The 27,195-nt window shown below is 41.0% G+C and overlaps 1 protein-coding gene across 5 annotated transcripts in view; it reads right to left on the reverse strand.

The window, feature by feature from the left end:
• Nucleotides 1-12,371: 12,371 nt before the first annotated feature.
• MLLT6 (MLLT6, PHD finger containing) overlaps nucleotides 12,372-27,195 on the reverse strand; it is a 165,489-nt gene continuing 150,665 nt past the window's right edge. For 3 of the 5 annotated variants that reach the window (XM_070729837.1, XM_070729838.1, XM_070729836.1), the window contains exons 16-20: nucleotides 24,253-24,341; nucleotides 21,731-22,095; nucleotides 18,633-18,741; nucleotides 14,721-15,065; nucleotides 12,372-14,190 (exon numbers count right to left, since the gene is read on the reverse strand). In XM_070729837.1, the coding sequence (XP_070585938.1) occupies nucleotides 14,155-14,190; nucleotides 14,721-15,065; nucleotides 18,633-18,741; nucleotides 21,731-22,095; nucleotides 24,253-24,341 (944 nt within the window). In that variant the 3' untranslated portion in view covers nucleotides 12,372-14,154. Of the gene's footprint in view, nucleotides 14,191-14,689; nucleotides 15,066-18,632; nucleotides 18,742-21,730; nucleotides 22,096-24,252; nucleotides 24,342-27,195 lie in introns of all 5 variants that reach the window. The other 2 variants (XM_070729840.1, XM_070729839.1) reach the window with 2 other exon arrangements.

The raw sequence follows: 27,195 nt of genomic DNA on the forward strand, positions 1-27,195 counted from the left end.
AACTTTGTTGCCTAGGGTCATGATGGCCAAATACATTTACCAAATGAATAAATTAATACATTTATTCCTACTGTAATTGGAAGTTTCCAAAGCAAAGAGATAGCAGTCAACTTTATTTGTTGAAAGGTGGAAATTAAGAGGTTTTTTTTAAAAACCCATTTCATTGTAATGCATGCCCCAGAAGTAGATAATTATTTTATTGGCATCCTCAAGTGTGGTATGAAGTCAACTCTAACTGCGATATACAGGCAGTCGTTGTTTAGTAGTCACTGCCTCATTTAGTGACTGTATGCTGCTATAACAGTGATTAAAAATAACTTGACGACCAGTCCTAGCATTTACAACCTTTGCAGAACTATAAAGGAAAAGAAAGCTGAAGTCAGATCACAAGCCATATCAGTTTCACTTACTGATCATGTCATTTAATGACAAAGTTTCTGGTCTAACTGTGGTTGGTAAATTAGTATTATCTATACATTCCTGTTGGTTGCATCTAGCATAACTTTATTTTCCCATCAATTGATCTCTTTATTAATGTCCCCCCCCCCCTTTCTTAAAAAAATAAAGAAACAAAGACTTGAAATAATTGCACAACATGATTTGGTTTAATCTGAATGCATCCGCTATTGCCTGTTGCAAGTTTTGTGGGATTTTTCTCAGGCATGGGCTTTTTAGCAAATGTGGCCGAGAGATTGCCATAGCCTAAATACTGTTTAGTAGTTGTTGTTTTTTAACAAAAATGTCAAAGGCAGTTTTCTGAGGGGATATAAGCAATGGCAGAGTAGAAGGAAGATGAAAAACTAAGATTCATTTTATTCAACTCCAGATAAAACCTTGGCACTTCCATAAAACTAAAAAAAATATTTAATATGACCAGGTTTATTTACTCAGCTATGATTTACTCGCTTTGAGAAGGGCAGCACAGAAATCTAATAAATAAATAAATAAATGAATGAATGAATGAATAAATAAATAAAATCCCCATCTTTCTTTGGTTGGGCTCTGCTCAAAAGGTGCTTGAGAGTAGAATTCCAACCTGCTTTAGAGATGGGCCCCGGACCTTTGGAATCAATTCCTCCCCAGAGATTCGTATTGCCCCTACCCTCCCTGTCTTTCGTAAGAGTCTGAAGTCTCATTTATGCCTGGGGTCATTAGATGCTATCCCCTGGCCGACGAATATATTGTGAGCCTGTTGACTGAATATGTATGACAGCATTTTAATTGTTTCTTAAGCTTTTTGGATTTTCAATTTTAATTAATTGGATTTAGGATGTACAGTATATTGTTTCCTACATATTGTAAGCCGCCCCGAGCCTTCGGAGAAGGGCAGCATATAAATCTAATTAATAAAATAAATAAATAAACAAACAAATAAATAAATAAATAAATAAAATAGAATTTGGAATGGACTTTGGAAGTCGTGTACTCCAGCCACCTGTTCAAACAGGAGAACCTATACAATCTCAGACAAGTGACTGTCCAATCTCTTCTCCAGTCATCCAATGATGACTTTTAATTTTGGAACACTAGGGGAAAACTACTGAGTTTTTGCAGAACATACTCTCAAAGATAGTGTAATGCCTCCAAACTAAACAGGGTTGGGCCATGGTGGGCTAGGAAATTCTAGGATTTGAAGTCCGTGCATCTTAAAATTGCCAAGGCTGAAAAACACTGATGTGTAACATTGCACGTGCTTCCCAATGCATATGTACAGAGAGATATACAACAGGAGTGGGGAACCAGAGAAGACACAGAGGCAGAATGTCATTTCACTAACCATACAGAGATACTGATACAGTACTTCCTACAGTCACTACTGAATAAAGAGATTGCAAAGAATTGTAGAAGCCATGTTTTGCATTCTTTGTCTTTTAAAAAATTGAATGATACTTCCGCTCTTAATTTGCATCTGTAAAGCAGATGCCTCTCTGCTTCTATCCAAATCAAATTATGCTCATCTGAAGGTCCAGCCTGTTCAACACACCCATCGCCATGTGGGAATCTCTTCTTCTTGGTACAATTCCAGATGGCTGTGGTGTGTATGAATACTGTAGCATGTGTCTGATCACAAGAGTTTCCTGATCACAAAGAAGTCACTCACATATGATTCTATGTTTGTGGGTGTACAATATATATATTTAGGATGAAAGAAATTTAAGAAAAGGATGTTTAGTTGCTCTTGCACTTTGGGATAATATTCTGTGAGGGGGTGTAATGGGATGTTGCAACAATGGCATCCTTTGAAATCTCTGCTGCCAACAGAACCTGAGGCAACTACCTGTAGGTAATGAAGTTAGGATGATCAGATTTGGGTTGCAAAAAGATCCAAAAACTCCAGAAAACATCTTTTTGGCTGCTATCTCATGGCTATTGAAAAATTTTCAACTCACATTTGTTAGTACTTGCTATATCTTTTTCAAAGAGACATTTCTTTAATATTATTCTACAGGTATTAAATTGGGCATCTTGGATCTTCCAAATGGAATTTCCATGGCTATTCCCAAAAACTTTATCCACTTGCTGCCTTTTTTCTTCCATAATGACTAGCTTGTCATTATTAGATAGTCTAATGTTTGAAGATATGTTTGAAGATATGTGGAGTTTAATTCCCATAATTTCCCAGCTAGCCTTGTTGGCAGTGGAATTCTGGGAGTTGAAGTCTACACATCTTCAAGCAGCCAAGGTTGAGAAATGCTGGGGTAGTTCACTCTGCTTTCTATGGATAGACAGGCTGACTATTTTGCTGCACTTAGCTTACAATTGAAGAATCCTTTTTAAAAATTTCCATTCATAGCTGAGTTGGATGCAGATATGTACATATTGTAGTTGCCAACATATACCCAATATGTTTATTTAAATGAACAGTCATCTGTGGAACCCTCTCTCCTTAAGGATATCTGCCCATCCCTTTAGAGCCTCTAGAACAGTGCTTCCCAACCTTGGCAACTTGAAGATATTTGGACTTCAACTCCCAGAATTCCCCAGCCAGCGAATGCTGGCTGAGGAATTCTGGGAGTTGAAGTCCAGATATCTTCAAGTTGCCAAGGTTGGGAAACACTGCTCTAGAAAAAGATACTGCAGATACCTTCCCTTAAATACTAGTAACTTGTGGGTGCTTGGAGCATTCCTTTTTTAATTGCAACCCTTGCCCCATGGAACACCCTCCCCCTGAGATGCAAAGCCTACCCCACATTTTAATTTTCAGTAAAGAAATTAAGTATTCTTTCTCATACCTTAACCTAGTGCAAGATTATGTGTAAAAAGAAACATAAAAAACAGTGACTGTGATGTCCAGTTTTTCTATTTTATTGTTTTTCCCTTTTATTGTGTATTGCTAATTGTAAGCTGATGAAAAGTTTAGTTCTTGATGGGCAGCTATACAAATGTTTTCAACCAACCAACCAATCAACAATAAATGTGAAGACCAGGTGGGTGTGTTTACAGAACTAAGCTAGAAACTGGGAGGCTGAATTGTAGTCCCACCTTAAGCAGAAAACCAGCCAGTCTCCCTCCTTTCAGCTCTAGGAGAAAGGCAAAGACAAACCAGAAAAACTCTTCCTAAGAAAATTGCAGGGACGATTCCAGGCCCTTACCGAGGACCAACAATGACTTCAATACATTTTCAACTTGAGAGTTGATAATAGCCAGCATGGCAGTTAGATATTTTTACTTATGTTCTATCATTTCTAAAAACTTCTTATAATTGGAGCTAAATCAGGACCCAGTAAACTGAAAATACCTAGAATCAAAATGGAAATAGATTTTTAACAAATTCAAAAAAATGCTGATATTGTTTATGTATAACAAATGCATATAATATTAGGTAATATCCAATTAACACAGTAAAAAAAATAAGGACAACCACCCAGAGTGTGCTGCAATACATTATGGGCAGTACATAAGTCTAATAGCTATTTTGCTATTGCTATAAACAGAAATAAGCCCAACAATCTCACTACTAGCTTCATCTTCAAGTTTATTCTGGGAAAACAGTGGTATCTCTACTTAGGAACTTAATTCGTTCCATGACCAGGTTCTTAAGTAGAAGTTTGTAAGAAGCAGTGATTTTCCCCATAGGAATCAATGCAAAGGAAAATAATGCATGCAATTGGGAAACGTACAGGGAGGGTGGAGGCCCTGTTTCCTCCCAGGAGATTCTTAGAGAGGCCCCATGGAGGCTTCGCCCCAGCTTTTCCCGCCGTTTCCTCTCAGGAGATTCCAAGAGAGGCTCCAGAGGCTTCTCCCCTTTTCCAGCCCTATTTCCTCCCAGGAGATTCCTAGAGAGGCTCCACAGAGGCTTCTCCCTGCCTTTTACGGCCCTGTTTCCTCCCAGGAAATTCCTAGAGAGCCCCACGGAGACTTCTCCCTGCCTTTTCCAGTTACAGTTTTGGAGGTTCAGGGTTTGTAAGTGGAAAATGGTTCTTGAGAAGAGGCAAAAAAATCTTGAACACCCGGTTCTTATCTAGAAGAGTTCGTAAGTAGAGGCATTTGTAAGTAGAGGTACCACTGTAATTACTCTATGTGTAAAGGGTAATGGTGGATATGGATATAGGTCATTCGGATTCCCAAAACAGGCTAGATATAGCAAGAATTATTTGGTAGAGACCAAAATTTGCTATAGTTGATGTATTTATAGATTGTATCTAGAGTAAAAAATGAACTTGAGCAGGATTTTTAAGATAAACTTTCCCTTTTCAGCTACAAATTTTCAGTTTCACTCACAAATTCACTTCCACAGATCTATACTTAAGAGGTTTGTAGAGAGGGCGTGCATAAGTGCCTATCGTCTCTATTATTGTATTTTTATATTATTCCTGCTTTTGTTTCTGTTTGACAAATTATAATAAATAAATAAGATAAATGACAGAATTTGAAATGTTTATGTAGAAGACTAACTGTTAGGAAAAATGATACACAAACAGAGCAAGTAAAAGACTTGCTGGATGCAGAATTTTTTAAAATAATTACGTTACAACAATGGAAGGACATACAATAAAATTCACTCCAAGCTATAATGTAAAAGAAAAAATTAATATTTCCAACTCAATTGTCTTTTTTTCTATATTTGCCAAAAGAGAAGAAAAAAGACCATTCAACAGTCATAACTTGTTTATAATTAAAGGAAAACCCAGGATGGTTTTATTATTTTTCTGATTTTGATATTAATATTTATTACAATAGGAACAGTCAAGCAGCATGGAAAAAATATATCTTAGCTACATTAATTTGATTGCCAAAAATATACACATCTTTTCCTTTATTTAATTGAAAATTACAACAACGGAGAAGGGAAGTAAGTGTTAGACACAGGCAAAGTACTAAAATTGAAACATCAGCATCAAAAGATGGGTAAAGAAACATACCCCAGTGCAACCAAATGAGGAACTTAGTTACCTTTTAAAAATTATTTCTGATCTCTTCCTGCCAAAAAGAGATTCTGGTACTCTTCTCCAGTGCTCTTTCAAAGCACCTTCCTAGTCACTTTAAATATAACTTTTACCCATGAATCTTAAATCCACAATAGCTTTCTATCACTAAAAATTTAAATCATTTTCAACTTTCAGGCTGGGTTGAAGTCATATATTTTGACTGACTTGAATTCACATAATACATTAAAATCATAAAACATGACTGATAAACCACATGGCTGGGGGTTCACACAATGCACTAAGCAGCAAACAAGTAAGTCATAGTTTGGCTTAGCACGATAGATGAACCTCAGTCCCATTCCTGGGAGACTAATCCAGGCAACCCAGTTTGAAAGACAGGTTGTTCTTTTGGAAAATGGGTAGAGAAAACAATCAAATGGACCATAATATGCCGAGGACTTCTGAGAGAAGGGCTAAAGCAGTTTGCAGCTAAAAAAAAAAAAAGAAGAGACTTAAGGGTCAAGTGGTCAAACCCCATGCCCTTGCATTATATTAACTGTTCTTTGAGAAATAATCATCCAGTAGGATTGCATACTGAGAATAATTTAGAAATGCTTTTGATCTTGGAGAAGCACAGTCCCTCTCTGCTGCTCATTAAAACAGATTAGACTGGATCTCTATCACTGGGGATAGGAAATGAGGCTCAACCTCTATATTTATTTTCCAACCTATGGTTATAATTCTACGCAAATTGAAATTAAGTCATATTAAGTTCAGCAGAATTTATTACAGATGAAATTTACATAGGATTGCCATCCATATTATTTTCCATTTACTACCTGCTCATTTAGGAAAAATATATATGCATTACATATGTTATTTTTGTAACAAGATGAAGATAAGAAATAATAGAAATAGAAAATAGAGTGAATTATACCATTTTAATTGGACAGTTTAAGTTCTGTTTTCTGTTTTACAGAAGATCTCTAGTTTAATATGCACCATCTTTTAATAGTTGAGATAAATAGAAATTTGTAAATCAAGTGGTTGAATAAGATAATTTTTCTCATGGCATTATAATTCAACAGACTAGCTTCATTCACTAAACTATTCTTTCTGTTCCCAGGAACAGGAAACCAAACCAAGCATGGGTATCTTAATTTTACAGATGAACTCAGAATATGATATAATGCAAAGAAATCAAAAGCAGAGACTGATTTAAATCTGAATTTCCAATTCATGCTAACCTAATCATGCCTGGTCTGCCTTCCAGCTGGGAATCACAAACTGGTTACATGCAGTTCATTTAGATCACGGTTTGCTTTGTATGTTTATTTTGCACACTTTTTAAAAATAAATCCAATAACAAGACTCTGAGAAGCGCATATAAATTAGAATTTCTAAGCTTGCATGATCGCTGATTATTAATTACAAGATTAAAAATCAAGTAAAAAAGTGCTTCTTACCTCAACATATTAATCAACCTATAAAGCCAAAAACCACTTGCAAAAAGTTAACATTTGCTGTAACTTTGTTGCCATCTAGTGGTCATCTATTTGCAGAAGGAAAATATAGCCCTATACTCTAGGAACTTGTTGAATTTGGTGCCAGAAATTCTACTGAACACAAGAGGTTAGAAGGCTTCATTAATGCCCACAACAACAACAGAAACAGTTATCAAAGTATTAAGAAAATTATTTTCCACTTATGGGCTGCCGGATGTAATAGTGTCTGATAATCGGCCTCAGCTAATGTCCAAATCGTTCAAGGAATTTTTAGCAAGTCAAGGAATAAAACATACCTTAATAGCCTCTTTCAAGCCCAAACAATAATTACTCACTGCGGGACTTTCAAATATAATAGGCTTCAATTCGGGGTTACCATGGGCCCAGGATTTTTTCAAGAAATAACAAAATGAATCTTAAGCAAGCTACCTGGTGTAGTTCCATATTTTGACAATGTATTAATAACGGCAAGGAGTATTAGCCAGCTGAGGAACAGACTGAGGGAGGTGTTCATGTGTTTCTGAGCTGCGGGCCTGCGAGTTAAGGCAAATAAGTGCCAGATAGGGTTTCCGGAAGTAGAATTCTTGGGCTACCCCGTTAAAAATGAGCTTAAGGCTATTAGAGATGTTCCAGTGCCCACCAACAAGGCCGCACTACAAGCGTTCCTGGGGCTGCTAAATTTCTATAGTATTTTCCTGCAAAATAAAGCTACCATTGTGGAACCCCTCCACAAACTGCTATCTAAAATACACCATGGGTGTCAGGTCCCTTACAAAACAGAGTATTCGAGGCAGTAAAAAACCTCCTCTCTGAAAACAGTTTCTTAATGCAGTTCAATGAGACCTTGCCAGTGGTGCTGGTGTGCGATGCACCACAATTTGGGGGTGGGGGCAGTCCTGAGCGGACTTCATCCAGGAATCTTGGGCATTCCACCCAAAGTCTATTGTGTATGAATGGGAACAACCCAGGGCCCCTTGCTCATGCACACATTTAGATTTCGCGAGGCCATTCCACAGGCAAACATTTCTAATAGTCATCATATTCTAAATGGTTGGAAGTTGCACTAATGCACACAACAACATAAGTGGTTATCAAGGTATTAAGAAAATTATTTGCCACACATGGGCTGCCGTATGTAAGTGTCAGATAATGAGTCTCAGCTAACGTCCACATCATTTGAGGAATTTTTAGCAAGTCAAAGAATAAAGCACACCTTATAGCCCCTTTCAAGCCAAGTAGCAATGGGTTAGCGCAGAAGTAGGCAAAGTTGGCTCTTCTATGACTTGTGTACTTCAGCTCCCACAATTCCCAAGACAACCATACTGGCTCAGGAATTCTGGGAGTTGAAGTCCACAGGTCATAGAAGAGCCAACTTTGCCTACCCCTGGGTTAGCGGAACAAACAGTAAGAGCCATTAAAGAATCCCTGGAATCAATAGGCCCAGGGGACAGACAAGCCTGAATAGACAAACTCTTAGCAAGTCAACATATAACTCCCAGCACAACCACAGGCAAAAGCCCAGCCAAGCTCCTGATGGGTACGAAGCTCCGGTCTGTCCTGGATAGATTACACCCAAATTACTGCAACATAAGAGATGCTCCCAGCAGGGAGAAAATCTGAATATTCCAAATAAGTGATCCAGTTTAGGCAAGGAACTTTGCCAGGAGGCCCCTATAGCTACCTGAAGAGATTGTTGATATAACAGGCCCAAATCATATATAATAGGCCTGGGGGTTGGGAGAAAATGGCGGTGGCATGTGGACCAATGACAAGACTACTAATGGCTTAACAATGACTGGGAAAGAGGCCCAAATCCTAATCATGTCCTTCCTACTGCTATAGCTAACCCAAGAGCCAGTTCACTTATCTATGGATCCTGTGGACTGGACAACGATGAGTCCAGCTGAGGCCGATGCCTTGATGTTCCAGCAAGTTCCATAGAGGGAGCCCGAGAGAGAAAACATGTGCTCTCCAGCTCCAGCCAATGCCCCAAATGAACTGCGCAGGTCAGTTCTAGAGCAGTATCATGCCCACATAGCTAAATGATTATGTATGCAAAATTATGTGCTGAACTAATAATGGGGGAAGGATGTTATGTCCTGAGAAGCTGGGAAGTTTTCACTCCAATCCGACCAGGAACTCAAGCAGGTAAAATCTGGCTGGCTCCTGATTTAAAGGGCTCCCTATTTAAACCCATGCCTATGGGACCTTGCTGATGTTTGTTCGCTATGACCAATAAAAAGCTAAAGTCACTAAACTGTCTCTTGCCTCTTCATTAGAGGAATTAACATCTTCAATAAAGTTTGGACTCCCTATTTCCAGCAATGGCTCGATAGACAACCAATTGGCTGGAATTAACATTCCAGAAAGAAGAAACTGTTGCTGGTAAGACGGGAACCATGGATCAGGATGGTTTTAATATTTTAAAATAGGGAGAATGCTTTTGAGATGCCAAAATACTGTACAATGAATATGCTTTCTTTTCTCATTTTCTTGTTAAATTTATAGAGCAGGGAGTGCCAATGTGGAATTTTTCCTCCTACTGTTTTTTCCCCCTACAATACTTCTCAGGAATACATTAAATTGAGAGATAATGACTAGCCTCAAGTAAATCAGTGGGCTTTTTTCCACAAATTTAGCCAATACTGCATAACATGTTGGCTCTTTAACCTTCATATCTTCCCAGACTAGTTTTAAGAAAAGCTTAAAGACAAGTGATCAGCAAAGCTAGATTTCAGGGTCAAATGCCAATTTCAAGTTAATATTTGAAGTTACAAGTATGATACAAACAACCTAAGGACCTGAAAAGAAAGAAAACTAAGAAGGTACCTCCAATTCATATAGTTAAGAAGACAATTGGCTGTAAAAATAACTTAGTATGCTTTGTTCTCAATGAACAAACTTTATTGAATAAAAATAGACTCCGTTGAGCACAATTCCTGACAACACATATGATTTGTTATTATCGTCTTCTGACCATATTTCTATGTATTATTCTACAATTGCTGAGCACATTGATTTCTGTAATTGAAAACTAAGTGACTGGTGTTATATTTGATTCTGTTACAGGCAAGCACTGTTCCACATCCAACAATTCCATTTTAAAAACTTTCAGGTTTATCTGAACTAGTGCTTGCTTGGGACTTTTTCAGAATTGCACTTGATTTTTATGTGTTATATACAGTAATCCTGGAGAGGCAAGGAAGTAGTATTCCAGGCTGTTCCACAAGCCAGCCTAGCCTCCAGATGGCTTTTTCCTTGATGCACAGTATAACTTTTTTTTCTCAAATGTAAATACTGTATAATGTCTATACAGCCAAAATGTCTAATGCAGCTCTACAAGGTTTCTATGGCTGAAGAAAATTGCTGTACCGAGTTCTCTATTTGATATCCGTGGAAAGAGAAATGGAGCTTTTGTAAAAGCACTTATTCCTTACATTATCCAAGAGAGGTCTTTTCAGTCTTCCAAATTACTGCTAAGCACCAGCTATTTATTTTCTCTTCCATATAATACGCTAGGAACCTGCCTGGTCATGAAGTAGTAGGGCTGTCAGATTCAGGCTTGAAAAATCCAGACACCACTATATGATAGTAAAGGTATACACTTTTCTCCCATCTGGAATTTTGCATCTTAAATTTGGGGAAAAAAAAAAAACCTCTTCCCCAAATGGAATATTCTTAGGATACTTTCAAAAAGCATCTAATTGATCTTCTGGGTGCAGACATATCTTAAATATACCCTGTGCTTCTCAGCTGAATGTGTAGCCTTGAGTGCAAGAAGCAATAGTATTATTGAGTCATGTATATAATTCTATCCTGTAGATTCTGCCACTTAGAGTTCACTGGAGACTCAATATGGATGTCAACCAAATCCAAGGACAGAGCTACTTTTATTGTGACAACTATAATTACACAAACCTGCAAGTCTGCATATGCTTCTCCCTTCCTTTACTTTACCTTCAACATTAATTCAAACTAACTTGTTGGAAAGGGTTCAAGAAATGCCAGTCGATTATTGCCTTGGCTGTTATTCTTCCTCCTGCCCTTCTCTATTTCCTCTGGTCCATAGAGATCAGGTGGGATAAACTAAACTACATGAAATTGTATCTCTAGCCAGATGAATTGCCTACCAGGGATATCTGATAGATAGGCTCACGAATTGAATTCAGACTTAATATCACCTGCTGCCCAAAGACTGAATTATCTATTCCTTATTTTCAGTTCAGTTCATACAGCCATTGTAGATTAATAGTTCAGGTGTTGGACAGGACTAGGAAGACTCACGTTCAAGTTCTCCTTCAACCATAAACTTCAGTAGATGATTTCAGACCAATGGCAATAGTAGACCATGATCATTACTGCTCATTCCAATCCCATATTTTTGTTATGTGAAGGGGTGATTTTCATGTACTGTATTTCACTTTGTTTCTATAGGAAACAAGGTGTATATAAATATAAAGATGAACTATATTTGTGATGTTAAAACTTTTTTCAACTTTTGTATGGTAGCTCAATTAGGGCTTGATACCTCCTACTTTATGAACTCTTAAAGTCACAAAACACGGCCAATACAGTTTTGTGATCTTGTGCAATGAGAGTTTTGTAGAACTGAGTCATTCCTCAACATAAGTAAGGTTCTTCAGGTGATCCTGAACCACAGATCCCAGCACTGTCCAAAATCGATTATATTGACTTGGGTTCCTGAGAATTAAAGTTCACCAATATTTGGAGGAATAAAGATTATCCACAATACAAACAGAAAAAAGCTTAAAGGGGAAAAATATCCTTTTATGGTGTAGCAAAAAACCAGTAATATCGGATTTTAGAATGCAACCCTTGAATGGCAAAATGTGCAGTGTCACACAAACAGTTCTTTCCATCTTTCAATGCTCTTCCCCATATGCCTTTTTCCAATCCAATATTGTTATAAATGATGAAAATATGGGGTCGAACCTTCCTTTTTTTTTTGCAATGTCGAGTTTTGCCCTCACTGCAGAGAAAAGTATTTCCCCTCTCCCCCACACAATGTTTTAGATAGAATGGTCATTCTTTTCAGCTAGTGATTTACCTCTTTGTATATTTAAATTTAAATAACTCTTTTCCAGAATATTTTAATAATCAATATGCTCTACTACTCCTGATAGGGCAGCTGTATATCAAGCATTTATTGATGGCAATGTTTTTTAAAATCATTTTTGCAATTCTAGCAGTTGTAAAATTCTTTTCCCCCAGCGTCAAAATAAGAAGACCAAAGACATAGGGTTATGAATTTTGCTGGTGCTATAGAACAACAATTTTCTGCAATGTAGTTGCAGGTTGCAATAAGAATTCTGGAGATACTGCTCATTAGTTGCCTAAAAAGGGGAACAAAAGTTGGATTTAGCCTCCATTTCAAATTACTTTCATCACAACTCATAGCCATTCTGTATTACGGCAGCCAAATAAGGACCAAGCAATTATTACAAACATGCCAATGAAGGACAAAATAAAACCGGAATGCACTGGTATGGATATATTTTATTGATGAGTTGGCTATCTAAAGAGTATTGAGATGGCTTAGTTTTCTGATGAAAAAAGCCTATTTTTACGTTCAGCTGAAATGCCAGTCTTCAATCTGTTCTTTAACCTGTGCCAAAGCTGCCATGAGTAGAAAGAAAACTTCCCAGTTGTCATTTGGAAAATTTACTGGGTTTGACAGTTTCTAGGATCTATTAAACAACTTCATAAAAATAAGCAAACAACCCTTTAAATTATGGGTAAGTATGCACACACAAGCTCAAAGCTTGGAGCTAAATGTATCTCTCTGAATGAAACAAATCAAAGAAAAATTCAAGAAAAGTTGCTTCAGTCTTAATTTTTAAGAGTCCAACTCATCTATCTGGTAGCTACTGTTGCTTTGTTCAAACAATGGGGGGGGGGGGAGAACCTCAAACATTATTTTATACAACAGTGGTTATTATGGGATTGTAAGTACTTGCTCACCACCAGTGGTTGAAAATAGTGCAAATTGTAGCAGGTGGCAAGAATAAACCTAAAACGACTGTATATTCAGGGAAGCAAGAAAGCTTTGAAAGGCCCTGTGTGATTCCATTACCCAGAATCTTTCTTTTTAAAGAGATCTGGATTTATCCAACTAAGACAAAATTGAGCTGGTTTCCTTAGAATATCTGACCTTGATCTCCATTTCAATTTCCCCCTGCCTGGAAGGAGAAGGAAATTCATACTGTTTCTAAACCATCTGTTTACAAAATGGAGATGGAAATAGATCTTCCGGTGATGGGAAGACTTATATTCTCCTTAGATGGATACGAGTGAGAACTGTTTCAGAGGAAAGATGTTCTTACCAGCTGATTTTGGAGATGGTTGGAATAGCTCCTGCCATTAGACAAAACCTTTGTTCTGCCTCTTTGGTGTTGGGCTTTTGAGTGGTTGATGTGACAAAGAGCAAGAAACTCTTTGTGAGTGGCTGGAAATAGCTCAGCATCGACTCTGGATTATTTGTTAGCATTCTGCAAAGACTTCTGAAGGGTAGAAAGAGGAGTCCCTTGGTTAAAGATGAAAAAGTGAGGCCATTTCCTTCAGGTAGGTTTTTTTTTTTAAAGGACATTTGGGGAAACCAGGTAACTGTTCTCAGTTATGTAGGAATAGCTTTTCGTTCCCAGATAACCTGTACCTCAGTTGGAGTCAGTTAAGATGTAGACATCTAAAATGCCTATGGGAATGAAATCCCTTATATAGGATTCATATACATGGACCTCCAAATACGATTTTTTTAACCCTTCCTTCTTACTTATTGGGAACTTCAAAAACCTCTGATCCTGGTTTGCTTTAGCTGGATCTTCACACAGGGGAATATTGATGGATTTCTTAATCCTGATTTGGAAATAACATGCTCTGCAAAAATAACATTAATCACCAGGTGATTGTGGTTGTGTCCAGTTCATGGGCCCCATCTTTGAGGGGATATTCTCGGATGGCAAACGCTGCTTCATCCTTTCCATTTGAAGTGCAACTTTTTATGACTTAAGTGCAGCAGAATAGACCAAGCCAACAAGGGATAAGAAGTGTTCACACCACCAGTCTCTTTCAGAAAGACACTAAATGACAGGCTCAGAACCAAGGAACGTAGACTTCTGGCATGCCTCCGCTTGGTGTCACTGTGACTGTGGCAAGGAAGACTTTCTCGGAAGCCTTTCATATGGTTGCTCTACGTTTTGGGATCCAAGGTTCAAGGAGACTGTTTTCTTATGGCAGAGAAAGCAGCCCAGTATCACCAAAAGTTAGCCTTTGTCTTGCACTCCCTTTTCATTTATGTTCTAGAGGGGAAAAAATGGCAAAAACAGCACTGTCTAAATTGGTGATATGCCAAACAATACATTTTTTAAAAAAAATGGGAGGAAGGAAAACATATATGAAACAATCTTATGAGATTCTAATCCCAGACACCTTCTAAATATAACTTTTCTTTTTTCATTTCCAAAATCCTCCACTTAGCTTTTTCCAGCCTCTTTCCCATTGCATCTGTCTGCTCATTAACCCATTCTTTGATAGAATATGTTCCACTGCATTTTCAAAACTTTTTTTTTGTTTCCCAACATTTACTTTGTTATCTAGAATTCTGCCCAAATCATATATCCAAATCTGTTCCATAGCCATGTTAGATTCCCTACCGGGCTTCCCTGAAAAAAGAAATCACCTCCACCCAGTAGTAGAGCTAGATTTAGGGTCCTAATTCCAGAAAAAGTCTTTTTCAGAGTTAAAGTATTTATGAATATGCTATGTCACCAAAGTAGCTCAGCTGTTGGCAGGCAATACCTTGCTTCTGGCCTTCTTATAAGATGCTCACCATTCCTTTCTGGCTGCTGCTGTCGCCTTGCAAACTGAGGAAAGGGTTTGTTTGGGCTGTGAGGACAGGTGGAATAACAGCTCCTGCGGCTGACATCAGGCTGTTCCCAGGGGTGCTGAGCGGCGGTGAAGCCATTAGTGAGCTGGCAGGATTAAGCTGTTGAGGGGAGATGGAAGCCAGGAGAACACTGTTGGCAGCTGATGGCGCATTATTGCTAGAGTGGAGAAGGGATGTGGTGGTCACTGGGCCAAGGCCAGTCATGGAGGAACCGGTCATCTGGAGCCGCTGCAATTCTCTTTTGTGCTGAATTTGTTGAATCATCTGGAATATCAATGCCTGCTGCTCCTAAGAATCAAATGATCGTGATCAGTTGCAAAAATATTGTAGCAGCTCTCCCTCACATCTTATACCAGAAGAGTTAGAAGGGGGGGGGGGGGGGGAACCCATGCCAAATACTGTATTACTGTTTTTATGATATGTATGTTATAGAGGTTAATTAAGGAGAGCTGGAAAAAATATATAGAAAATAAAAATAAAAATTGACCCAATGCCTTTGAAGAGTACTTGCATGAAAACAACTGCTTTTGTTTGTTTTGCCCTGCTTGTGTACTGTATGTTTTTTTCCTCTTTTGTGATCATATGAGCCAGGGTGGCGCAGCAGGTAGAGTGCTGTACTTCAGGCCACTGAAGCTGACTGTAGATCTGAAGGTCAGCGGTTCAAATCTCATCACCGGCTCAAGGTTGACTCAGCCTTCCATCCTTCCGAGGTGGGTAAAATGAGGACCCTGATTGTGGGGTCAATAGGTTGGCTCTGTTAAGAAGTGCTATTGCTAACATGTTGTAAGCCGCCCTGAGTCTAAGGAGAAGGGTGGCATAAAAATTGAATGAATGAATGAATGAATAAATAAATAAATATCAAATATTGAAGGTGCTTTTGAAACAAAGCCGAAGAAATGAGTCTAAAATGAGACATTATTTGTAAGTATTAAATAGTTTATCAATAAAAATATATTCAAGCCTTAAAAAAAAAGTCTGGATGATGAGATAGGTAGTTGATTGATTAAATTTTGGTTTTTCATAGGCTGATGGATTTGGCCTGCAAACCTTTGAATTAGCAAAATGTCTATGGAGATTTCTCAGTCATCCAGATCATTGTTGTCCCAAAGATGCTTTTTTCAAGAGGCAACTGGACTTTCTGGTTTTTCTTTGAAGATGTTTCACTTCTCAGAGATGAAAAAGCTTCTTGGATGAGAAGTGAAATGTCTTCAAAGGAAAACAGAGAATTCAGTTGCCTCTTGAAAAAAGCTCCTTTGAAACTCTGAATTAGTACTTCAGCAACATTTATTTAGTTAATTGTTCCCCTTTACTGCTTATCTGGGTTTCAGATGTTCAAATCTGCTCCTGTAGACATTTATCAGAAAAAACATGGTTTCTTGTTACACATTCTCACAATATCTGCTCCCTATCTTCATCTGAGGAAGTGGACACTTCACCCGATGAAGTGGACAAGGCCATTGGAGCTGTGAGTTCCGCCACCTGCTTCCTGGATCCGTGTCCCTCCTGGCTGGTCTCGGCCAGCAGGGAGGTGACACGGAGCTGGGTCCAGGAGATTGCCAATGCTTCTTTGGGGGGGGGGGTCCTTTCTGGATCCCTACAAGGAGGCACTTGTGTACCCCCTCCTCAAGAAGTCTTCCCTGGACCCAGCCATTCTTAACAACTATCGTCCAGTCTCCAACCTTCCCTTTATGGGGAAGGTTGTTGAGAAGGTGATGGCGCTCCAGTGGTCGTTGGAAGAAACCGATTATCTAGGCCCTCATCAGTCAGGATTCAGGCCCAGCTACAGCATGGAAACTGCTTTGGTCGCGTTGATGGATAATCTCTGGCGGGCCCGGGACAGGGGTTTATTCTCTGTCCTGGTGCTTCTCGACCTCTCAGTGGCTTTCGATACCATCAGCCATGGTATCCTTCTGTGCCGGCTGGAGAGGTTGGGAGTGGGAGGCACTGTTCTCCAGTGGTTCTCCTCCTACCTTTCCGGTCGGTCGCAGTCGGTGTTAGTGGAGGGTCAGGGCAGCGGTCGACCTCTAGGCTTCTCTCCCTTGTGGGGTGCCTCAGGGGTCGGTCCTCTCCCCCTGCTATTTAACATCATAAAAAGTTGGGCGAGATCATCCAAGGACATGGGGTGAGGTATCATCAGTACGCGGATGATACCCAGTTGTACATCTCCACCCCATGTCCAGTCAACGAAGCAATGGATGTGATGTGCCAGTGCCTGGAGGCTGTTGGGGTCTGGATGGCTGTCAACAGACTCAAACTCAACCCTGATAAGACGGAGTGGCTGTGGGTTTTGCCTCCCAGGGACAATTCCAACTGTCCATCCATCACCCTGTGGGGGGAATCATTGACCCCCTGAGAGGGTCCGCAACTTGGGCGTCCTCCTCGATCCACAGCTCACATTAGAGAAACATCTTTCAGCTGTGGCGAGGGGGGCGTTTGCCCAGGTTCGCCTGGTGCAACAGTTGTGGCCCTATTTGGACCGTGAGTCGCTGCTCACAGTCACTCATGCCCTTATCACCTTGAGGTTCGACTACTGTAATGCTCTCTACATGGGGCTACCTTTGAAAAGTGTTTGGAGACTTCATATCGTGCAGAATGCAGCTGCGAGAGCAATCATGGGCTTCCCTAAGTATGCCCATTTTACACCAACACTCTGCAGTCTGCATTGGTTGCCGATCAGTTTCCGGTCACAATTCAAAGTGTTGGTTATGACCTATAAAGCCCTTCATGGCATTGGAGCAGAATATCTCCGGGACCGCCTTCTGCTGCATTTATCCCAGCGACCAGTTAGGTCCCACAGAGTTGGCCTTCTCCGGGTCCCGTCGACTAAACAATGTCGTTTGGCGGGACCCAGGGGAAGAGCCTTCTCTGTGGCGGCCCCGACCCTCCTGAACCAGCTCCCCCCAGAGATCAGAAATTCCCCCACCCTCCTCACCTTTCGTAAGCTCCTTAAAATTCACCTCTGTTGTCAGGCATGGGGGAATTGAGATATTCCTTTCCCCCCAGGCCTATACAGTTTATGCATGGTATGTTTGTGTGTATGTTTGGTTTTTTAATAAGGGTTTTTAGTTATTTTATTTATTTATTTATTCATTCATTCATTCATTTGTCCAATACACAAATACATAGGAAGAAAAATAGACATGTGGTAATATATATAAGGGTAAAGTGAACTTAGAGGAGAGGATATATGAAAGAAAGAAAACATATATGATAAATGAGAGAAAGGAAAGACAATTGGACAGGGGACGAAAGGCACACCAGGCCTCTTAGGAACCTGGAGAGGTCAATCGTGGAGAGTCTAAGGGAGAAATGTTGGGGGTTGAGGTTGACACAAATGAATCCGGCAATGAGTTCCACGCTTCGATAACTCGATTGTTGAAATCATATTTTTAACAGTCAAGTTTGGAGCAGTTCATATTAAGTTTGAATCTGTTGCATGCTCATGTGTTGTTGCAGTTGAAGCTGAAGTAGTCATTGACCGGTAGGACGTTGCAGCATATGATCTTGTGGGCTTAAATATTAGATTTGTCATATGCTGTTTTATTATTACTGTTAGCCGCCCTGAGTCTACGGAGAGGGGCGGCATACAAATCTCATAAATAAATAAATAAATAAATCTGGCAGCTGCAATGAGATGAGAAGCATGTGTTCTGACTTTCAAATAAAATTATTATTATACTGAACAGGGAAACTGGATTTTATCCAAGGGAAGTAAGAACAGCAGTCTGATTCTAGTTTGTTCTGTGATGTTGATAAAACACTGTTTTCTTTTGAAAACCCTATACCTCGAGTTGGCGCCCTGCTGTTTTAGCTAATGGTTCTTACCCAGCAGTTGTCTGATGAAATGTTACTTACCGGGTTGAGTGGCTGCGATGTTAAGAGCTGCTGCAATTGCTGCAGTTGAAGCTCAGGCTGGCTGAGCAGCTGCCGCTGCTGTTCTGACAAGTGAGTCACATTAGGTATACTGGAAGAAAGAAGACAAAAAAAGAACCGGGCAGTTTGTGCAATGCAGCACTACTGCAAAAGACCACTTGAATTCCAATATATCTATATCTATATCTATATCTATATCTATATCTATATCTATATCTATATCTATATCTATATCTATATCTATATCTATCTATCTATCTATCTATCTATCTATCTATCTATATATATATATATATATATATATATATGTATCAAATACATATATACATAGATTTTTACGGGTATATGTATGTAGATTGTTCTGAGTTCGGGTTTTGCCCCATGTAATATTTTGAGTGTCTATGCGACGTTTTGGTGAAATCACATTCACCATCATCAGGCTGAAGTTGTAAGCTTCGTGCTGCTATAAATATATATATATATATGTCACATGTTTTTTTGCTGAAAATTAAGGGAGACTAGGATAGATCTATTTCGGCCTTATTTTGGCCTCATCAGCTAGCCATACCCAATGGGACTTGAACCTGCAACCTTTGCCTTGTAAGGCAGAGAATTATCCTCTAGGCTACAGTATCCAATCCCTTCAGCTCTGCACCAGGGAAGGGTTACATATTTTTGTGTCGAATCACCCTGGTGTATTGAAGGAACATCACAGCTCCTTATCTGCCTCTCGGCCCAACCCAGGGTTTGTTTGTTTGTTTATTTATTTGATTTTTATGCCGCCCTCCTCCTTAGATTCAGGGCGGCTTACAACATGTTAGCAATAGCACTTTTTAACAGAGCCAGCATATTGCCCCCACAATCCGGGTCCTCATTTTACCCACCTCGGAAGGATGGAAGGCTGAGTCAACCTTGAGCCGGTGATGAGATTTGAACTGCTGACCTGCAGATCTACAGTCACCTTCAGTGGGCTGCAATACAGCACTCTACTTGCTGCACCACCCCCGCTCTGGTTTTACAATAGTTCTACTACCTTCTGGGTTGGATAATACAGTTCAAAGAATGGGCAGGACAGGGGTGGGTTCCAGTTTTCTCCACTGCTAGTTCGCTTAGTGATGCACCGCGCAGGTGCGCACATGCATAGTGCTGAAACAAAACTTTTCGGCAGAAGCAAAAAACAAGACGGCGCTGCCTATGGCATCACCAAGAGAACGGGTTCAGGGATGTGGCAAGCCTGGGTTGCTGCCAATTCCAGCGGCCCAGGCTGCCAAGTTACTACCGGTTCTATAGAACCAGTCCAAACCAGGAGGAACTCACCTCTGGAGCAGAGGAATCAACATTTGAGCTTATATCCTCTTTTATATAGTATGTTATAGGGCTTAACCCTTATCCCTTCATGAAGCTGAAAGAGATCACCTATGAACTAGGGTGAGGAATCATCCATATGCTACTGATAACAGTTCTACTTCTCATTCAGAGCCAAGTACAATCTGCTGTGGAATGGTCTGAATAGGCTATAAGAGTCTGGTTGGGACAAATCAAGTTGTGGATAAATCGCAACAAGATTGTTGGGTTATTTGTCCAGGAGCTATATGAGTGCTCTCTCTCTCTACACTTTTCCTAAAAAAATTAAGTCTGAAATTTGGAAATGCTACTGACTCTTGGCTATACCCAGATGAGCAGATGGAATTGCTGGGGTGCCCTTGCCCAATTGGCTGATTCTCCCAGCTGCAATGTTTTTTGGAACAAAAAGCTCTGGTATCATGTTCCTGCTCTCATTTTCTCCATATTGGTTTAATGGGTCTCTTATGAAGCCTGTCTGGTATTGAAGTTGAAAATAATGTAGCAGGCATGGTGCTGATGGGTACAAGCTAATTGCAAGCCTATCATCGCTGCTGTGAAGGTATTGATGCCTTTGACTTATAAAGCCCCAAAGGTAAAGCTTCAAGGTAACTACGTAACCATACCCTCCAATTTGAATTTGGCCAGCCTGACTGTTCAGTTTGGGTGGTAAAGGGAATGGAGGTCTGGAAGCAATGCCTCTCTCTGCTCCTTTGACCCTTTATATCATAAGGAACATAATTATCTTTTTGCTTATCTTTAGTGATGGGCGAACTGAACCCGCACAATTCGGGTTCGTACCGAATTTTGCGGTGTTCGGTATGCCGAACATGAACCCTAAATTTTTTCAAACTTCGGGCAAAGTTTGGGGTCATGTTCGGCGTTCGGAGCTTTGACGTCACCGGCAGGTTGCTAAGAACGCCAAAGTGATCACTTCCTGGATTCCATGGAATCCAGGAATTGATCACCTTGGCGTCCTCAGCAACCTGCCGGTGACATCAAAGCTCCGCCCCCGGAATCTCTTCGTGGGAGGGATTCCCCAGCTCCTTCAAAGGGAGGTCGTCACGTAAAAATAAACATTGTTATTTTTAAGTGAAAGGACACCGCAGCGGCACTGCAAGCAAAGGGTAAAAATAAACATGTTTATTTTTACGTGAAAGGACCGCCCTTTGCTTGCAGCGCCGCTGCACTGTCCTTTTTCGTAAAAATAACAATGTTTATTTTTACGTGAAGACCTCGCTTTGAATCCATGGAATCTAGGAAATGATCACCTTAGCAACCTGCCAGTGACGTCAAAGCTCCGCTCCCGGAATCTCTTCGTGGGAGGGATTCCCCGTTCGGGTTCGGCTGATTTTTGCGTAAAGTTCATCCGAACTTGCCGAACCCGAACACCGTTGGGTTCGCCCATCACTACTTATCTTCTCTTCAAATTGCTGTACTTAAAACACAACTTTTCCAACAGGTGTTTGAAGATGAAGCCCCCACTTTTCTTATTCTGCCAGCATTATTTTAAATATACTGCCTTTCTGATTGTCATTACAATATGTGTGGTTCTTATGGTTCTTATGTTTTGATCATAAACTATGTAGAAATATATCATTATGGTAATGAAAAAAAATATCAGGAGTAAATAAAAATAAAGTGGAACAGGTCCTCAAATTTAGAGCAAAAAAAAAAGTATTTAAAAATCTGCCTCCTAGAAGCTTGGCTTCTTTCTTTTAGTCTTCCCTTTATCTTACCTGCTTTGGCTCATGGAGAGCTGCAGACCAGGGTGACCACTGGTTTGTGCCAGTACTGGATTCTGGGTCTGGGTGGCCAAAGTGCCATTTAAACTTCCTAGGATGCCATTGATGGGAATTTGTTGCCCTCCTGCCAGATTGCCAAGGAGACTATCCACAAGGCTGTGAGTAGCTGTGGCACTTCCCCCATGAACAGTGCCCATGGCTCTGCTCAGGCCATTCACTGGTGGTGGCTGTGGCTGCTGTTGGACACCAGTAGTTAGAGGAAGTGAGACAGGGCTTTGCTGCAGCAAGGGCAGAGGTGGTGGTGTGCTGTGGAAGGACAGAGAAGAGCTGCTCCTGCTTGGACATCCTGAATGAAGATCCTGGAAGGAGAAGGGAGGGAGGGAGGAAGGAGAGAGAAGAAAAGAAAGATAATGGGAAGAAAGAAAGAAAGAAAGAAAGAAGGAAGGAAGGAAGGAAAGAGGGAGAAAGGAGAGAAGGAAGGAATTCAATTCAATTCAATTCAATTCAATTTATTAGATTTGTATGCCGCCCCTCTCCGAAGACTCGGGGCAGCTCACAACAACAATAAAAACAATATTCTAGCAAAAACAAATCTAATATTAAAAAGCATATAAAAACCCTATCATATTTAAAAAGCAAACAACACATGCATATCCAAACATAAATATAAAAAAGCCTGGGGGAAAGGTGTCTCAACTCCCCCATGCCTGGCGGTATAGATGGGTCTTGAGTAATTTATGAAAGACGAGGAGGGTGGGGGCAGTTCTAATTTCCGGGGGGAGTTGATTCCAGAGGGCCGGGGCCGCCACAGAGAAGGCTCTTCCCCTGGGGCCCGCCAAACGACATTGTTTAGTTGATGGGACCCGGAGAAGGCCAACTCTGTGGGATCTTATTGGTTGCTGGGATTCGTGCGGTAGCAGGCGGTTCCGGAGGTACTCTGGTCCAATGCCATGTAGGGCTTTAAAGGTCATAACCAACACTTTGAATTGTGACCGGAAACTGATCGGCAGCCAATGCAAGCCACGGAGTGTTGCAGAGACGTGGGCGAATCTAGGAAGCCCCACAATGGCTCTCACGGCCGCGTTCTGCACAATCTGAAATTTCCGAATACTTTTCAGAGGTAGCCCCATGTAGAGAGCATTGCAGTAATCGAACCTCGAGGTGATGAGGGCATGAGCGACTGTGAGCAATGACTCCCTGTCCAAATAGGGCAGAAACTTGTGCACCAGGCGAACCTGGGCAAACGCCCTCCTCACCACAGTCGAAAAATGATGTTCCAATGTCAGCTGTGGATTGAGGAGGGCGCACAAGTTGCAAAGGAAGGAATGAAGAAGGGGGAGAAGGATCAATATGAAACAATAGATATCATCTCCACCAATTCTACATCATTTAAAAAAGCACAGATATTTCAAGCACTGTGCCAAAAAATGAGATTCTGTATTTTTACAGGATGGAATATGTGTAGGAATGGCAAGTGCATAATTTTACACAATTTATCTTGAATTTTTTACTGTCACTACTACTTTTATTTTTTAACCAAGTTTGTTCCAATTTGAATAAACATTACCAGCATCACAGGAATTAAGAGCCTTGTTTTTTGTTATTTTCAAAAAAAGAAGGTAAAAACCTTGGACATTTGAAGAGTGCACTCAGTACTTCAGGTGACAGGTGGGACCAAGCTTCTAGCATCAGAATTGGCCCCAATATATTTTTGGGTTTGAGCTGGGAAAAGCCAATGGACCTTTACCCGGGAGAATAATGCACCGATATTTCAAGTGGATAATTTATGTGCAAGTACAGTACAGTGACACCTTTTCTTACAAACTGAATTGGTTCCGGGATGAGGTTCTTAAGGTGAAAAGTTTGTAAGACGAAACAATGTTTCCCATAGGAATCAATGGAAAAGCTATTAATGTGTGCAAGCTCAAAATTCACCCCTTTTGCCAGCTGAAAGCGCCTGTTTTTGCACTGCTGGGATTTCCCTGAGGCTCCCCTCCATGGGAACTCCCACCTCCAGGCTTCTGTGTTTTTGCGATGCTGCGATTTCACTGAGGTTCCCCTCGCTGGGAAACCCCACCTCCGGACTTCCGTTGCCAGCGAAGTGCCCATTTTTGCGCTGCTGGGATTCCCCTGCTGGGATTCCCCTGCAGCATCACAAGAACACGGAGGTCTGGACGTGGGGTTTCCCATGGAGGGCAGCCTCAGGGGAATCCCAGCAACACAAAAACGGGTCCTTCGGTGGCAATGGAAGTCTGGAGGCGGGGCATCCCAGCGGTGGCGGTGGGTTTGTAAGGTGAAAATAGTTTGTAAGAAGAAGCAAAAAAATCTTAAACCCCAGGTTTGTATCTCGAAAAGTTTGTATGACAAGGCGTTTGTAAGACGAGGTATCACTGTATTTCAGTAACAGGTTTCACACTCTTCTCAGTCTCACAGTCTCATTCAGTGGCCTTCAGAATGTGTGACTCATGATAGTCTGCTAAGTGAAAATGAAAACCAGAAAAAGAGATATTTCTTACCTCAGAGGAAATGGAGAGTGCATTCTCGATACCAAAACTATTCTTGCAAGGGGAGCTCTTGCTGATACTAAATGAGTCGCTGTTGTAGGCTAGAGGGGAAGAGAAAAAATCAAAACGACATTCCACTATGCTACTCCAAAGTCATAACTTTGGGGGGGGGGGGTCGTACTAGATGACCTACAAGCAGTGATGGGCTACCAAATTTTTTACTACCACACTGTGGGCGTAGATTATGCATTTTGTTTCAGCGTCTTTGGGTGTAAATTGGGTGCTCTGGGGTGGAGCTCCGTTTTCGCTGCCCCACTGCGTTCCACCACCCGGTCCGGGCAGTGGCCCACCCCTAATTATCTACAATATAAAGTGTATGTATATACACACACACGCACGCACAGCTCTTCCAAAATTATACACATTCAACCTCATTTACTGCAATAGGAAAAACATACCCAGAGGCCAGAAGGGAAAAAAAGAAGAAGAAAAAAATCTAAATTTTGCTGTCGGTCGTGTGTACCTGACCGTAGGACCTGGCACCCAGGGGAAGAGCCTTCTCTGTGGTGGCCCCTACCCTCTGGAACCAGCTCCCCCCAGAGATTAGGATTGCTCCCACCCTCCTTGCCTTTCGTAAACTCCTAAAAACCCATCTCTGCCATCAGACATGGGGGAACTGAGACATCTCCCCTTGCCTGTGTAACTTTATGTATGGTATGTTTGTGTGTATGATTTTTAAATAACGGGGCTTTTAGACTTTTAATGTTAGATTTGTTATTTTAGACTTTTAATATTAGATTTGTTACTGTATATTGTTTTATCACTGCTGTGAGCTGCCCCGAGTCTGCGGAGAGGGGCGGCATACAAATCTTAATAATAATAATAATAATAATAATAATAATAATAATAATAATAATAATAATACTGAGTATCTTTCCAGAGCATCTACGCAGTATACGGAGAGGGGCGGCATACAAATCAAATAAATAAATAAATAAGCAAGCAAGTAAGTAAGTAAGTAAATAAATAAATAAGTAAATAAGTAAACAAATAAATAAATAAATAAATAAATAAATCTTTTCATCAAGAAGTCAACACTGTACTAATTGGTCACACTATATTATTCCCTGGGGAGCAGGGTTCTGCCTGCTTTACTTTTCATTTTTAAAGTGTATTGGTTAATGATCTATTGTAGTTTCCTCTATTGTTCAGAACAGAGGATACAATTCACAAAACATTACAGTCATAATAACAACTCCTCCTCTAAACCCCAACCCATTAGAAAGAGTACATAGCAAAAGTACATTAAACAACCCCCCCCCCCCAAAATGGCACCAACCATCCCTAGTGCTAATGACTCAAAAAGACCGTTGAACTTACCTGAACGGTCTTCTCGATGCACTGCAAGGAGAGTCCAAGATGGGTTATACTCCAGTCTGATTGGCTGGGACTGAGTTTTAATTTAAATAATTATTAGGCAGGCACCGCCTCCCCCCCCCTTAGCCCTCCAGTCTAAAGTAAGGCGAAGGAGCAGTAAAGCAAAACCATTTATTAAACAATTTAACGTTCAAACACCAAACCATGAACCTCAAACCCCCACAGAACCCTGGTCCCAAAATCGGGAGGGTTTGGACTCTCCTTGCAGTGCATCGAGAAGACCGTTCAGGTAAGTTCAACGGTCTTTCTCCAATGCACTTGCAAGGAGAGTCCAAGATGGGATATGCCCAAGTTATGATCACAGGGAGGGACAGGACTGGACCAGGGGTTCCTCATACGAACAGACCCCTTGCAGCACCCTTCTCCCAAATGTAGCTTCCTCTGAGGCAAAGGAATCAATCCTATAGTGTTTTATAAAGATTGACGGCGCTGCCCACGTGGCCGCTCTACATATGTCCTCTAAGGATGCCTGGGTACGCCAGGCTGATGAAACAGCAGCACTTCGAGTCGAATGTCCTGTTATCCCCGGAGGAACTGGGGATCCTTTAGTTCGATATGCCTCTGCAATACATTCCCTCAACCATCTACTTATAGTTGTGGAAGACACCTTGGTACCTCTGCTTCTAGTGGAAAAGGACACAAACAGGGCCTCAGATGTTCTAACAGGCTGAGTCCTTCTAACATAAATTTTTAGGGCTCGCCTCACGTCCAGTTTGTGCCACCTCAAAATGGATGGATGAGTTCCTTGAGTACAGAAGTCCGGCAGTATGATATCCTGACTCCTGTGAAAAGAGGTGTTTACCTTTGGGATAAACGCCGGATCTAGTCTAAGCACAACCCTGTTAGGTTCAAACTTACAAAGGTCCGGTCTTGTAGACAAGGCGGCCATCTCAGAGACCCTCCTGGCTGAGGTGATTGCAACCAGGAAGGCAGTCTTAAGAGTCAGCAGCCTCATTGAAATCTGACGTATGGGCTCAAATGGAGGACCTGTCAATGCGTGCAATACTAAGGGAAGGTCCCACGAAGGAAACCGATGTATCACTGGTGGTTTGAGATTGGCCGCTCCCTTCAGAAAGTCTCTAATCCAGGGATGTCTGGTAAGTGACCTGAACCCGTCTGTTGGAAGGATTGTGGCCAGCGTGGCCACATGACGGCGTAAGGTGTTAGGGGCAAGGCCCTTGTCTAGTCCTGCCTGCAGGAAGGTTAGCACCACCTGTGGCGACGCCATCTGAGGGTCTGACTGTCATTGTTCACAGAAATCGTGGAAGGCCTTCCAAGTTGCCTGGTAAATGCGTCTCGTGGAAGGCCGCCGGGCAGCTTGTATGGTCTCAATGACCGTGTCAGGTAGAGCTTGTTGTTTTAGATACTCCCGCTCAAGCGCCACACGGTTAGCTGCCACCACTGTGGTTCCGGGTGTGAGAAGGATCCCTGCGTCAGAGAGATCCTTTGATCCGGTATTTTCCAGCTGGGCGACCTTGATAGTTGTACTAGGTCCGCGAACCATATGCGACGGGGCCA

Source organism: Erythrolamprus reginae, chromosome Z (assembly GCF_031021105.1).
Source record: "Erythrolamprus reginae isolate rEryReg1 chromosome Z, rEryReg1.hap1, whole genome shotgun sequence".
NCBI classification, from domain to species: Eukaryota; Metazoa; Chordata; class Lepidosauria; order Squamata; family Dipsadidae; genus Erythrolamprus; species Erythrolamprus reginae.